At 43.1% G+C, this 15625-nt stretch overlaps 1 protein-coding gene across 3 annotated transcripts in view; it reads left to right on the forward strand.

The window, feature by feature from the left end:
• hspa12a (heat shock protein family A (Hsp70) member 12A) overlaps window positions 1-15625 on the forward strand; it is a 69258-nt gene that overhangs the window by 29829 nt on the left and 23804 nt on the right. For 2 of the 3 annotated variants that reach the window (XM_087836965.1, XM_087836967.1), the window contains exons 2-6: window positions 4172-4248; window positions 4647-4774; window positions 9101-9287; window positions 11557-11661; window positions 12074-12190. In XM_087836965.1, the coding sequence (XP_087693091.1) occupies window positions 4172-4248; window positions 4647-4774; window positions 9101-9287; window positions 11557-11661; window positions 12074-12190 (614 nt within the window). The remainder of the gene's footprint in view (window positions 1-4171; window positions 4249-4646; window positions 4775-9100; window positions 9288-11556; window positions 11662-12073; window positions 12191-15625) is intronic. The other variant, XM_087836966.1, reaches the window with a different exon arrangement.

The raw sequence follows: 15625 nt of genomic DNA on the forward strand, positions 1-15625 counted from the left end.
TTTGACCAAAAAGGGCAGTGGGATTAAAAAGCGTGCAAGAAAAGCAGGAACACTCCGACCTGCACTGTACCTAACTCGATGTGCTCTACAGTCCCTTATAGTAGTATAACCCTCTTGGTTGTCATTGGTTGGCTTGAACAAAGCATGGTCATCTGCAGGGTTTTCTGCGAGATGCACAGATCTAACCTGACCACAGGCTTTCCTGTGTTGCACCTGAGCAAACTGCAGGAGGAAACTAAGAATATTTGAAACGATTAAAAACACATTTCTAATCTGTGGATCTGTTGCCGGTCACTCGTTTGACCCAGTCATCCACTACAACGCGCCCTCTGTGTGGACTCTTCATACTAATTTACCAGGCTTTTGTCTCTTTGTCTAACAGGTTGATGAAGGATTAAATGTCATTTTTTGAATTTGAATTTGAATTTATTTATTTAAAAGGGACAGTGCAGTTAAACATAGTTCAAGTGCAAGACATGAGACTGATGTACCGCACATAGGTTTATAGCTACTGCTAATTTTCAACAATTGTCCCTTGTTGGGCTTACAATCTAAATAGATACATTTTACAATAAAACATTTTCATAAAACCAAATTACATCATAAATACAATTACAATTGATAGACAATAAATTAAAATAAAATTAAAATCATCAGATAAAATGACTACAACCTTGGTTTCCCTTTAACCAAAGTTTAACCTTCAATGTAAAGGATATAAAGTCTGTAATCAGTTTGATATCGGTTGGAAGCTCCACAGATGGCAGCCTTTATAGAAAAAGCTGACTGACCGAATGTAGATCTGCGATATGATATCTTGCAGTTGCCGTTCACCTTGCTCCTAGTAACATGATTACTGTCTTGTCTCTGAATGTATCTATTGAGACACTCTGGGGCCATCCTATTTATACATTTAAAGACTAATTTAAGAAAACACCAATGATTAAAACTCTTAAAACTAAGTAAGTTATATTTCTGTAAAATGTGACAATGATGCCACCGAACAGATTGTTTATCCATTATTTTTAAAGATTGGTTATATAAGGACACCACAGGCTGAAGTGTAGATGGTGCTGCTTGGGTCCAAACTGTCATACAATATGAAAAATGAGAAAATATCACAGAATGCATGAATAACTGAGCTGCTGAAGTGGGTATATGGTGCCGAATTAACTTAAAACAATTCAGATTAGCTTTGACCGTCTTAGAAATCTTCTTTACATGCTTGTCAAATTTAAGATGTGAATCTAAAATTATTCCTAAAAACTTAAAATCTTTGACCTCCTTTATTTCTTCGTTCCCTAGGTTGATTTTAAAATCATCAGATGAATTTTGTTTCCTAATCGAAAAACACATAGAAAGTTTTTTTTAAAATTCAGTACAAGATGATTTTGTTCCAGCCATTGTTGGACACCATTTAGATGTACCGTTAAGGTGTCTGCTGCTTCACCAGGTGACTTAGCTGGTACGTGTATAACTGCATCATCAGCATCATTTGCATTTTCTTGTTTGATCATTTGGAAACATCAGGACAGGACTAATAGTTTAAGCTTTACTTTGGAAAATAAAATCTCAGGTTTGAACATAGAGTAAATGTAATAAATAACACTTTGTTTTTAAAGCTTCTATTTTGCCTTAAAATTGATAGATTTGTGAATTAAAGTTCAGCGACTTGAACTCTATGAAAAGTTCAATGAACTTTAATTATTATTATATTATTATAACTTTAATTATTTTTAGTGGATTGAGATTGAATGCAGTTTAATTTAATGTGCACTAACAGTGCATCATGTTTGTTTGTCTAAAATATTTTCAATCGATAGTTTTCATATAGAAATGTGATTAATGGGGAGAATGATGACTTGGTTGGACAAACCCAGCAGGGTTGCTGCAGGATGACTTAAATCATTGTGTGATGGATGAATGTAAACATGCCTCAGACATTAAACGAATCATTGAACAGAAGTGAACTCTCTGCTGGCACAGAAAGAACTGAAATATTATTTATTATAAGATTACCGTTACTTTACTTTGCTAATTGTGATGAGATTTTCCGACCCTTTGTTGGGAATAAAACTCCAGGTTGTAAAGTGATTTGGGGGAGTGGACTGTGGCTAGACTCCATCTAGCCACAGGTGGTCTGTAATTCTGCACTGTAATTGCCTGGCAAAGTGTATTATGGGTCTTCAGACCACTCATCCACTCCGTAGGGGAGGACAAGAGAAAAGGGTGAATGAGCTGGAAGAATAGGATGGATAACACGACGTCCCGCCGTGAGACGATTCTGCCAGACACTTACAACATGTCTGGGGAGTATTATTATTGTATGCAGTCAAAGAACACTTTCACTGAAGGTTATTAAGCCAGACTAATGAAAAAGATGGAAGCAAATGGGCAGACAATCTCCTATTCTACTGAAATGCCATTGTGTTTTGAAGACAGGTGCAACAGACATTTTCTGCACTTTCCACACAGGAAATGTTGTCATTTGGCTGTTTGACACCCACAAAGCAGCACATTTCACTTCTGGGCATTTACAGAGTTCATGGTCAGCAGCCTCTGCAGGAGCACGGCTTTCTTTGGTGCTCTGGGTCATTTTTCTGGTGCTTTCCAACTATGGAAGCAGCAGGTCTTAGTTTCAGAGCCTTATTGCCTTCTTGTGTTCAGGAAAAAAGTCAGTGTGACCATGGAAATCTTTAGTCAGCTGATAACAATTTGTTATGTTTATCGTAGTATTGTGCTTAAAGCGTGGAGCTAATTTAAGTCAGTGGCTAAGCTTCTGTTAGCAGCGTCCTTTGAATGACGGTGTCGTCTGGATGGAGATCAGGACACCCCTGCTAATAGTGGCTGTCAGTTGATTATTTAACCAACAGGAAGTTTATTTTCAGGTTTAATTAAGTACTAATTACTAAGTTAATGTAAGTCTGTCATTTTTAAATAAAATAATATCTAAAAGTTGTCCCCTAACATCGCAGGGTTGAGTCAGCCAGGACTGAAGCAGGAAGCATGCTGTGCATGTTGTTTTTGTAGATGAATGAACGGTCGTCTCCAACAATGTAACGTTTAAAAAAGAGTGCGTACGGCCTCAGCCTTAGAGGCTCGTTTGTGGGAATGTGGTCAGAAGATACATTAAATGTTCTGGTTTGGGATAAAAAAGATGAGCAGGAGAGAAAATGAACCCTTATCATAAAAATGTTCATTTAAACCAGCTCTATATCACATAGACAGTGCTGGGAAGGTTACTTTCAAAATGTATTCCACTACAGATTACAGATTACAGATTACATGCCCCAAAATGTATTCTGTAACGTATTCCGTTACGTTACTCAATGAGAGTAACGTATTCTGAATACTTTGGATTACTTAATATATTATCATGCTGTTTACAACTACATGAATGTACTATTGCTGTGATTTATTACTGTTACTGAAGGTCCGCGGCTCCGAACCGTAGTAAAGGGACCTCTGGCTAATACGGTGGGTTCGTGTCGGCTCGTAGCTGAAAACTAGCTTTACTTTGTTGTCTGGGTCAACTTTGCTAGCAGAGACAGAGAGAGGCGTTGAAAGGCTGCTCCAACAGAACTTATTGTTTCAGAGGAAAACACGAACACGGTGTACAGTCGAGTCTTAATAGCTTACTTACAGCTGGGCTCGTCAGGCTCTCTTCTTGGCTGCAGTGGTTATTATTATATTTACATACCTGGAACAGTCTGCCTATTACCGTCATATTAAATCATTTTTTGAATAATACTTTCAAAAAATCTTTCTTCACGTCATTACGCTGCAAGTAGAGGAGACCTGGGCCGCGAGACTGAGACACTGAACGGCACCTTTTTAAACAGTAACTTTTAAAGTAACAGAGTACAGTTACTCATATTGTATTTTACATACGTAACACGGGTACATGTATTCTGTTACTCCCCAACACTGCATATAGATGTATAAATGATGACCTGCAGGTCTGGAGTCCTTGTTCACTGCACAGTAGCAAAAGATCACAGCTGCACGGCTGCACGGCTTAAAGAGAAGGTGCATAAAATGAAAAATAAAAGGAATAAATTTGCTACTGATGTTCAAATAGTGTTAAAGACATGCTTTAAAAATGACAGCGTGTAACTTTATATGAACTGCACTGACTGCATAATAAACCCTTTACTGTCTTCATGTACAGATGCAATGGCTGATCCTTCTCCAGCAAAGAGCATGGGCGACCCTGGAATTACACCTCTCTCTCCGTCACACACTCAGGTGACTGTCGTGTGTTCATGTTTGTCATTATTGTTCCTACAGTGACACGTTTCTTCTCATTCTGGTAATCTGATTACCTTTGTATCATGTTTGAGTGCAACACCTGGCATTGGAGGGTCGTGGTCTCTTTAACATATCCTACAGCAGTAACAGCAAAGTCCTTAAAGACAGTCTGCTCTTCACTCATATGTCACATAACAGCAGGACTGAGCAAATGCAGTCTCCATCATCATTGTGCCATTCAGAGTGAACACTGAACATCCTGCAGATATTTACTCACCTGTGATATCACTTTACCACTTTGATGTTGTTATTTCTATCTGCATATACTGATTGGTTGTTCTGAACTCATCATATGTGCTAACACCACCAAACTGTCTGCTCCTCTTTGTGCTCAGCAGAACGATGCAGACCAGGTGCCGTCAGGGCCGTCCTTTGTGGTCGTAGTTGCCATTGACTTCGGCACCACGTCCAGCGGTTATGCTTATGCCTTTGCTAAGGAACCAGAGTGCATTCACACCATGAGGTAGGCTGACGCTGCAATGGGAACTGAGGTGGACCGTGATGGTGGTGCCCTGAACTTGATCAGTCTGTGAACAAAAATTAAAAACAGTCTTTTATCACCAAGGCTGAAGGAAGATGTTCTGGCAGTAGCTAATTGGACATGTGACACAGAAACGTGTCAGCAAAACAGACAAAAGAAGGAAGAATTTAAACTTGAAGTTACTTTTTAATGTTTAATCGACTGCGCAAATAATTTAAAAGATTCGTTTCATGATGAACATCCAGCATAAAGGTGAAAACATTGCTTTTGTTTGCCTGCTGGAGTTTAATCTGTGAGACCTCTGGCAGGCACAGAGGTCCTGGAGCTGCACAGGGCACTGGCTCAGCCCAGGCAGCGCTGACACCGTTCCCCGGGGGCTGCCTGGCCTCTGGGGAGGCCCTGCAGTGAATAACTGTACCTAAAGCAGCTAAGTTGTGAGAAACACCCTGGGTGGGAGTGAGATTTTCTCCTGGATAGAGATAATGGATGGCTGAGAGGCGCCAGAACTGGAGATTGAGCTACAGGTAACAGGGACACTGAAGACTGAGCTGAAGGCTGCTGGGCAGCTAACTGAAAAACCCATGATTAACGTCTCTGTCGCTCACCACAGCCGGCTTCAGAAGTCTCGGGGTCTAGCTGAGGCGAAGGGCGTCGGCGGCATGATCGCCACTTCCCTTTTGAAGGCTGGACCGACGGGCCGGGCGGAACGTCCTCCGGCGGGCTGGTCGGTTTGTACTGTCACGGCTCGCGGGCTGAGCCGTGTGGACCCAAGATGCTGGCAGCTGAGATGCAGGGGGATTTTATTGAAGGTGGAGATACAAACAGAAACAGCGAGGGCGTGGAGGAATCCAAGCAAAACCTAAACTGCAAAAAACTAACAAAACAAACCTGAAACGTTAACTGGAGACCCGAGGAGAACAACATAGGAACACGCAGGCAGATACACAGGGAGACGGAGGGAAATCACGAACCGGCAGCAGGCTGGAGAACACACAGGGCTTCAACACACACAGCAGTAATCAGGGGAGACAGGAGGGCAACACAGCTGGGAGACGTCAGAGCTGACGGGGGAAGCGTAAACCGAACACACTCACAGACCTTCAGAATAAAACAGGAAACTCACAGAACCAGACACTGAACTTAACAGATTCACAAGCAGATGGACAGACAGAGGGAACACAGAACTGTGAGCACAGAATAACTCTGGGAAACAAAACCTAAAAACAAGGACTCAGCTGTACTACAAAACTAGGGAGAAACACTAGGACAGAAACCAAAACACAAACACTCACAATTCAGTGTTTGTGTACAAAACCCAAACACACTGGGTCACCGAACCAGGACCGTGACAACAATTGTGCCGATTAGTTGGCAAGTCGACTAGTAACGCACAGCCCTAATATATAGATGTATATGTATATATTTATGTCTGACCTTAAACAGGAAGTCACCCAGGATTTTCATGTTGGTGCCCAAACCAGCTGAACTGGCTCCTTGTCATGTGGAGGAGCAGCTCGACTCTGAACCCCTCACTCTGTCTCTGAGGGAGAATCCACCCTCCAGAGAAGGTTTGCTTCTGCTGCTTGTATCCATGATCTCTGTCTCTCACTATACGAAGCTCGGATGCTTGTGCTCTGTAATTGGCAGCTAACTATTTGTGCCCTCCTCAACAAGACAGACTGGGAAGACTGGGAACATTGTACAGGGATCGTAGCAACGTGCTGGCCATCCCATACTCCCAAAGCCCCCCCCCCCCAGGATACTCTGAGGGATGTTGTCGAATGCCTTCTCCATATTAACAAAACACATGTAGACAAGTTGGGGAATCCCCCTCAAATATCATTTAGAACCCAATGTTCCAGAAACTGCTGTTCCTCTTGTATCCAAGGTCAAACAAACTCCTCGGCATAGACTGTTCTCAGAGAGGCTTAGCGTCCGGTCCCCTGTAGCTGGAGCACAGACTCCGGGCCCTTATTCAAAGATAGGAACTATCACCCCAGCCTGTCAGTCCAGAGACACCGCTCCAGATCTCTTATGATACCATCACTGTACGTTTAGGTCTGTCTGACTCGCCCCCACCACCTGATCCAACACCAGCAGGTGTCTTGATGCATGCTCAGTTCTGTGCATGTGGGAGAAACGTTTCGTCACTCATCAAAGTCTTTTAGTGATAAGGACGTACACATCCTGGAGAGAGAGGAACACTGGAGGTCGCTTTCAGTTTCCTATGAAAACTTCTTACCCAAGACCAGTTTGTCTTGGGGAGACCCGACCAGGTCTCGGGTGAGTCCTGTACTCAAGGTCAAGGTCAGAGGTTATGTTCTCTGAAAATCTTGTGACTGTGACAGCTTAAGCAGGAAGTCACCTCGGATTTTCAAATTATTCTATACTTAAAGCTTTAGAAGCACAACTTCATATTAGAAAGTTATAAATATGTCTGGATACAGGATTGTCAGCTTTGAAGCAAAGCCATGGAAAACTAAGACATAATAAATTCATTTCATTGTGTGTTAATGAAATATTAAAAGTAACAATATGGAGTTTTGTTGTGATGAACAACACCCTGAAATGTTTCAGTTTAATACAAAGATGTTGAATGTGCCTCAAAATTACCAAAAAAGAAAGAAATAAGAGAGCTATACGTGAAAGAGAATAAATCCCCAAACTTGATAAACAGTTAAAAGTTCAGATAAAACATTTACAAAAACATTTTAATTCCTTTTAAATGTTAAATATCTTCTGCATCTTTTTTTCACAGCTCTTGAACTTTTACGGGCTTCCTGATCTTGTCCTTGTAGCTGTAAACTGTGATTTCTGTTCAATTTTTCTGCTTTAAGTAATTAATATTACTGAGTATTAAGCTATTAGTATTTGAATAGAGCTGTTTGTTGAATTTAATTGAGGTAAACAGAGAAGACGCAGCCTTTAATAAATAAATATAATAAATAATAATACTAATAAATTAATAGCTTGTTTACCACATAATTCAGGATGTGTCACTGGATATGCAGAGGTCGAACAAAACAGTACAGACCTCCTATATCACACGTGACATTACCATCATGAGGGGAGGCTCGATGAGTACGGGCAGACTTTTTGTTGGTGTTCTGGCTAAAAAAGATCAAATAGGCTTCTGTGAATCTATTTCTACAGTCGTAACCACAACTCTGCTGATTACACAAAGAGATACAAAAGTTTTATTTTTCTGGCACTTAAAAATCGAAAACACCAATAAAATCCATTTTGTGAAAACTAAAAATAAATAAATAAAAAAACGGAGCAGTTTTCACCTTTGAGGACTTGTGTTGGAATAAAACCTCTAAAGTCCTTGACTTAGAGACACAGTAATTATTGCATTGTTTAAAACAGTATGCATGTATCACGAGAGCCGTGACAGCTGAACAGCACTTTGTCTCGACTTGTCGTCACCAGGGATCGCACTTATTTTTCCAAGCTGCTCCAACACTGCCTGTTGTTACAAACAGCAGATTTGCCATTTTAAAAAGTGTGATCTGTACTTGTAAATGAAAACACCTGTAAGCGTTTAGCTTGGATACGTCCGAAGGCCAAAGGGGAAAAGGCGGAGCCAAAAGCAGACTGAAGAGAAGGTTCACAGGAATGCAATTAATCACAGGTCCAGGGGAGAGACTAGAGTCACTGGCTTCACTAAAACAGGGAAAAAGGTCTAAAATACTAAAGAAAGCGATCGTGGAAACGAGAAGTGTTCACATTCTGATTGTTTTGTGTGATTCTGAGGTGGATGGGCTCAACCTTGGAGGTGCATCAAAGGTCACGCCCTCAAACATGTGACCAAAGACCAACTCCTTAAGGCTTTCCTGGACAAATTTCAAGTTGCTCGGGTCAACCACCTCAAAACTGTACCCCAAAGGGTAAAACATGGCATTTCATGTTCAAAAGTACAGCGGCTGGTTACGGCAAAATCGTTTTAATGAGTTTGTCAGTGTGTTAAATCCTTCAAAAAGGCAGTGAAAGACAGATAATAAATCAGAGTGATTACAATAGGGCCTTCACACTTTAAGGTTTAGAGGCGCAGGAACAATAGGGCCCTGATAACAGAAGTCCTCTGTCCATAAGTGCTGGGTGTGAGTGAGCCAGTGGGGTCATGAGGCCTCAGAGAACTCAACAATTTAAAGGTTTATTTACAAGTTTGCCGTGAGTTGTTGAATGATGCTTAATTCTTCCTGAATAATCAGTCCTTACCCAACATTTGTTTAACAAGTTTAGCTGCTCTATTCACTTAAAAGCAGATTTATTGCACATATATTGATACCTGTCGTTTTTTTCCAGGCGTTGGGAGGGCGGGGACCCAGGTGTATCCAATCAGAAGACACCGACCACCATCCTCCTCACTCCAGACAGGAAGTTCCACAGTTTTGGTTATGCGGCTCGTGACTTCTATCACGACCTGGACCCCAGCGAATCCAAACACTGGCTTTACCTGGAAAAATTCAAAATGAAGCTCCACACCACTGCAGTAAGAACACTGACATTTTACTTCCTAGTCTTTCTGACCACTCGTACTGCTTCACAGTAAGGACAGCCCGTCATTAGCATTATTCTATACATACTACTTAAAATCACACACTAATATACAAAACAGAGGAATTCATTGTTCAGTACTTTGCCCAACACATAGTATATACACACATTACATCATGAGTATAGCAGCTTTAGGTCGCTCTTCTTCCAGGCGGGATCTCCATCGTCATCACTCAGTGACTCATCTGATGGGAAATGTGACGGTCCTGCTGTTTGGGAAGCTAATCGAACAAACCTTAATATCAGACAAAGATGAACCAAGTAAATACAAAATGCAGTTTTTACTGCTCAGGTGTAAAAGGAGGGCGTTCAGTGTTTGTGAAAGGCATATCTCAAGAGCAAGGCAATGTAACATTTTGAAATGGACACCATAGGCGAATCTACAGGCGACCACCAGTATTTTTAAAGATTTTCACTTTGGTGGTCGTATAATCTCATCTGTGATTTTTATAGGTGATGTGTTCTAGCTTGCACTGGTTCATAGTGGAGTGTGAAATGGTAGGGATGAGAATCAGCCCCTTCAGAAGCTGTGGGTACTCAGCAAGAAAAGGTTGGTGTGCCCATTCCCCATCGGTGAGGAGTTGTTGCCCCTAAGCCTTACCCTCACCTGTGGTCAATAGTTTTGAGTAGTGACGGAACGGATGAGATTGTGGATACAAGTGGTGGAAATTTCTCCAGAGGGTCAATGGCTTCCTTAGAGTCAAACTGCTACTCCTCCGCATCAAAAGGAACCAGTGGAGGTGGTTTGGGCATCTCATAAGAATGCCACCTGAGCACCTGGTGGACGAGATGTCCCAACAGAGGTCCGAAGATGTCCGAATGCAACAGTGTTCCCCTGTATAGGCTGGGGAGAGGGAGGTCTGGGCTTCTCTGTGTAGGCAGCTGCCCTTTCAACCAAACCCCATATAGGCATTTCTTCCCATTGGGAGGAGGAGTCGTTAACCCGAGTGAGGGGTTGTAGCAGGAATGGTCCGAGCTGCAAATCCAGAGCTTCGAAGCAAACGTTGGGCAGGTGAAAGGCAGTGATAGTGGACAAATTCTGAAGCACACTGTGTGTTCACTCACTAATTTATAACCACAGTATTCACTTACTGTTTCTTTAGGCTTTCACTAGCTTAGCTTAGCTTAGCTGGTAGCCGGCTCGCTAGCAGCATGGCCTATTTGCATCTATGGATCACTGAATTGGAGACTCGGCTTAGCACCCTTCATTCACCCGTAGCTAGCCAGGCCCCTGTAGCTGGTGCAGCCGAAGATAGCGAAAGGCCCCGCTAGCTGTTCCCCGGCAGACCCGAAGCAGCTGGGGAAACAGGCTGCTGGGTGATGGTGAGGAGGAAGCATAGTCCTAAACAGAAGCCCCAGGTACACCACCAACCTGTTCATGTGTCTAACCGTTTTTCCCCACTCGGTGACACACCTGCTGGGGTTCAAACTCTGGTAATTGGTGATTCTGTTCTCAGACATGTGAAGCTAGAGACACCGGCAACCATAGTCAATTGTCTTCCAGGGGCCAGAGCAGGCGACATTGAAGGAAATTTAAAACTGCTGGCTAAGGGTAAACGTAAATTTAGAAACCAGTCTTACTTGTTATCATCTATCGTCCACCTGGGCCTTACACAGAGTTTCTGTCTGATTTCTCAGACTTTATATCTAATTTAGTTCTGAGCTCAGATAAAATAATTATTGTGGGTGATTTTAACATCCATGTAGATGAGTTTTCTGAGTTATAGGCTTTATAGTGATATGTAAAAATGTAAAAATGTTTCACTTTCTATTTTTTCCAGCAAGTACAGGTACAGACGTGAGCCATGAGAAGTTTGAAAAGCGAAAGAAAGACCACTGCCATTAAGCCCACCCTGAGCTTAAATATGTGGCTACTTGAAACATACTGTTGCATCTGATACAGACCTTTTTACATACATTATGAAACTGATGATCTAATGGCTGTGAGTCCTTCAGTGTCAGAATAGTTGGTGTCACTTCACAGACACTTTTTTAGCCCAGCTGTTTTTGTCAAATTTAGATGTTTACCCGTGACTATGTTACAATAACTGATACGTCTAAACTGGTCATGGCTGAGAGGTCGTTAAGAATGTGTGGAGTAGATTGTACAGTGTGGCGCGGTAGCAGACGCGTGTGGACAATCCACAAAGGGAAAGAAAACTAGCAGTGCTATGTTGACTGTGATGTCTTCTCTCTGCAATCAGAACCTGTCCATCAACACTGACCTCCATGCAGCTAATGGGAAGCGTGTCAAAGCTCTGGACATCTTTGCCTATGCTTTGGCTTTCTTTAAGGAACAAGCACTGAAGGTAACACATGTTTTCTGTTCTCTTACTCATGCAAAGTAATATTTTCTCCTTTGATTAAGCTTCTGTTGACAAACATTGTGTGTAGAATTTAAATCAAAGCAAAATGCATTGATTAGCAAATCCTTTAAGGCCTATTTTATTTTCTCATTCTGAATTTTATGCATTTTAGTGTCAAAGCTTTATATGTTAGTAGTTCTGTTGGGCACACACTGAGCTTTAGCCTGAAGCCCATTCATAAACACTTCACAAACATTATGAATTAAAGGTACTACAGTGATGAAGCATGCACAGTGGACTAATCAGAGAGAGATGGCTGCTTCTGAGCTCACAGGCTCTGACTGGTGGCATGAACTCACAGTTAAACCTGAAATGCATGAGGATTAAATGGCGCGTTTAAATGTTCTTTCAACAGGAGCTGAGTGATCAGACAGGCGGCGAGTTCGACAACAGTGATGTCAGATGGGTGATCACAGTTCCTGCCATCTGGAAAATGCCTGCAAAGCAGTTCATGAGGGAAGCTGCTTACAAGGTAGACTCCTCCCCCACTCACCCACAAATGTGGTGGTGATTTTAACATTAAGTAGAAGTACTGTTGAGTGTCGTTGTGTCCATACATCCATGTTCTGCTGCTTATCTGGGTTCCCAGTCACAAGGGCTAAAATCTAATCACAGATATCCAGACCTCCCTCTGCTTGGCCACTTCCTGGAGCTCTTCTTGGGGGTACACTGAGTTCACTCCAGAGATATAATCACTCTAACGTGTCCCGAATCTATAAAAATCCTCCTGCCAGCTGGACATGGTAAAAACACCTCACTTAGAAGATGTTGGGTCTGCCCCACATAGCAAAATTGGTGTGGCCCAAACAATGTGCTTACACATGGCCCACATACTGCAAAGAATGACGGCCCTTTGGTGGCCCAGACCTGGTTTGCCAGAGGTGGCCCACACATGGGCCAGCACAAGGCCAGTTGCAGACGCACAAGGCCAGTTGCAGACACACTGGTGGTCCTGTGCTGGCCCATGTGTGGATTACCTCGGGTACCTGAACCTGATCTGGGCCACTAAAGGGCCGTCATTTTTTGCGGTATGTGGCCCATGTGTGGAGTACCTCTGGCAAACCTGATCTGGGCCACCAAAGGGCCGTCATTCTTTGCGGTATGTGGGCCATGTGTAAGTTGTGTGCAGCCACGGGCCAGTTGCAGACACCCTGACCCTGTGCTGGCCCAGACCAGTTTCAGCTCTGGCCCCAGATGTCAGCCTAATGTGTAGCTTAATCAAGCCATGTAACAGTGCAAAAGTAACATGAGGAAACTCTGTTCAGACAGTGAATGGATTGACTCTTATATAGCACTTTTCTAGTGTCCCAGATTACTCAAAGTGCTCTATACTACATGCCACATTCACCCAGTCACATAATTTTCTCTAAACTGAGTGCTTCCTAACTACATTCATATACATTCACACTCTTGACATGCAGACTGGAGGAGTCAGGGATCGAACCACTAACCGTCCGATCAGTAGGTGACCTACTCTACCTCCTGACCTACAGCCACTCAGTGGTAAACATGAGTAAACCATCACTAGGTTTTGGATAAAGTGTAAACTCACAAACCTGTCAAACCTGCATTTGAAACGTTGGCTACCATAGCAGTATAGTATTGAAACATGGCATTTAGGTCTTCTAACTAAAATAGGAAAATAGGAACGTAAATAGTGCATCATTGCCAGACCTGGCCCACATCTGGGTGACATACACCCTGCCATGACACCGGTCACTCAGAAGTGCCAGCTTGATGCCGGATCCAGGGACGACTTGTTTTTTATGGGCCTGGGCCACAAACCAAACCACAATTGGCCCAGATGTGGCATGCCATCACATAGACAGTACCATCTATGCCAGGCCTGGCCCACATCTGGATGACATACGTCTTATCATGCCAGAAGTCAGCCAGCAGTGCCTGCTTGATACCAGATCTGGGCCAGACCTCCTTGCTATGTGGGGCGCTTCAGTAGGCCCGCTAGTTCAGAGACTTATCACCCATGAAGAGAGCAAAACAAACAGCTCAACCGGTTTTAACTTGCTAGCAAAGGCAGCCTGTTTGCAGCGCCTCTGCCCTCGGTCTCAGACCGCTCCAAAGAACCATCTTTCCCTGCAGCCTTTTATTCTGTGACAGTTTCACAAACACTTATTGTAAAAAACCCCTGTGGTGCGTCATAAAACTAAGGCACTGAGTGTGTGTTTGTATGCATGTAGAAGCATGCGTGTGTGTGTGTGGATGTGTGTGTGTGTGTGTGTGTGTGTGTGTGTGGATGTGGATGTCGGTGTTTTTGTGTGATTTCCTGCTGATCACAAAGGGTCATCTTCCCTCACCCTGTGTATGGCTTAACCCCTCTAACGGTCTAACCGTACACAAGCACAGGTGAGGTCATAAATCCAAGAAGTAAACATCCTCACTTAATAAGAAAGCAGAACTTCACGTAGGATGTGCCTGCAGTTAAACACTATAGCTATCGCGTCCCCCACCTAGATGTAGGGGAGGAACAGAAAAATCTCTAAACATACAGGTTAAAACAAGCTTTACAAATGTAAGTACTACAATGACAACATTTAACATCTAGTGACACGGCTGACCAGCCAATTAGTGGCATGCAGTCTAACTACGTCACATTTTAGTACCTGCTCGGATTGCTTGAAACGCCAGCGCACCTGGTACTAAAAAGTACCTGGACCAGCTTTGTTGGAAAATGACAATGGCGAGGTTATTCCTTCCCTATTGTAGCACGCTGCAAAAAGTTTAGAGATTAAGAGCTAACACAGTAAAAGGCTTAAAGATTTAGAATAAAAGCATATAGTTCAGAAAAATCATTATATTATACAAGAAATCAGGAAAAGAAAACAACAAACAAATAAAATGAGGTTTATAAAGCAACGGTATTAGGAGGCCCAAAAGCATCATAACTGCTAGCTTAGAAAATAATATTCATGAATTAAAGATCCATGAAAACAAACAGCTACAACCTGGATCATATCTAAAGAAAACAGTGTTATGGATTCCTTTACTCCCAACAAGCGCAGGACACCACACACATAATTAATGACTTTTTAACCTCATTGGCATTCAGTCGGTAGGATGAGCTCTTATTAGCGATCCTACTGAGGTAGGATGGATTTAAGACGTCTCCTGTCGTAGCCGGGCTGCCACTGGGACGGTACCAGTCTGTGGGGGAACATTTACTCTCTATTGTAGACATTAATATTTTTCAAAATACAAGTCAGCTGGTAATCATCACAAATGAAATAATTGGGAAGAAAACTGGCTAGAGACTAACCAAGCTCTACGATGCTAATTATAGTTGTATCAGTAAGGCAATTACAGAAGACTCCCTATGGAATTAAACCAGTTCAAATGAATATGCTCAGATACTGCAAGAGATACAATAATGTGGATATCCATCCATCCATCCATCTTCATCCGCTTTATCCGGGGCCGGGTCGCAGGGGCAGCAGCCTAAGCAAAGAGGCCCAGACCTCCCTCTCCCCAGCCACCTCCTCCAGCTTGTCCGGGGGAACACCAAGGCGTTCCCAGGCCAGTCGAGAGATATAATCTCTCCAGCGTGTCCTGGGTCTGCCCCGGGGCCTCCTCCCGGTGGGACATGCCTGGAACACCTCACCCAGGAGGCGCCCAGGGGGCATCCTTGTCAGATGCCCAAACCACCTCAGCTGGCTCCTTTCGATGTGGAGCAGCAGCGGCTCTACTCTGAGCCCCTCCCGGATGGCCGAACTTCTCACCCTATCTCTAAGGGAGAGGCCAGCCACCCTTCGGAGGAAGCTCATTTCCGCCGCTTGTATCCGCGATCTCATCCTTTCGGTCACTACCCACAGCTCGTGGCTATAGGTGAGGGTAGGGATGTAGATCGACTGGTAAATTGAGAGCTTTGCTTTTACACTCAGCTCCCTCTTCA

This window comes from Neolamprologus brichardi, unplaced genomic scaffold, assembly GCF_056152115.1.
Source record: "Neolamprologus brichardi isolate AB-2024 unplaced genomic scaffold, ASM5615211v1 NODE_ptg000032l+_length_1147064_cov_1, whole genome shotgun sequence".
Lineage (NCBI taxonomy): Eukaryota > Metazoa > Chordata > Actinopteri > Cichliformes > Cichlidae > Neolamprologus > Neolamprologus brichardi.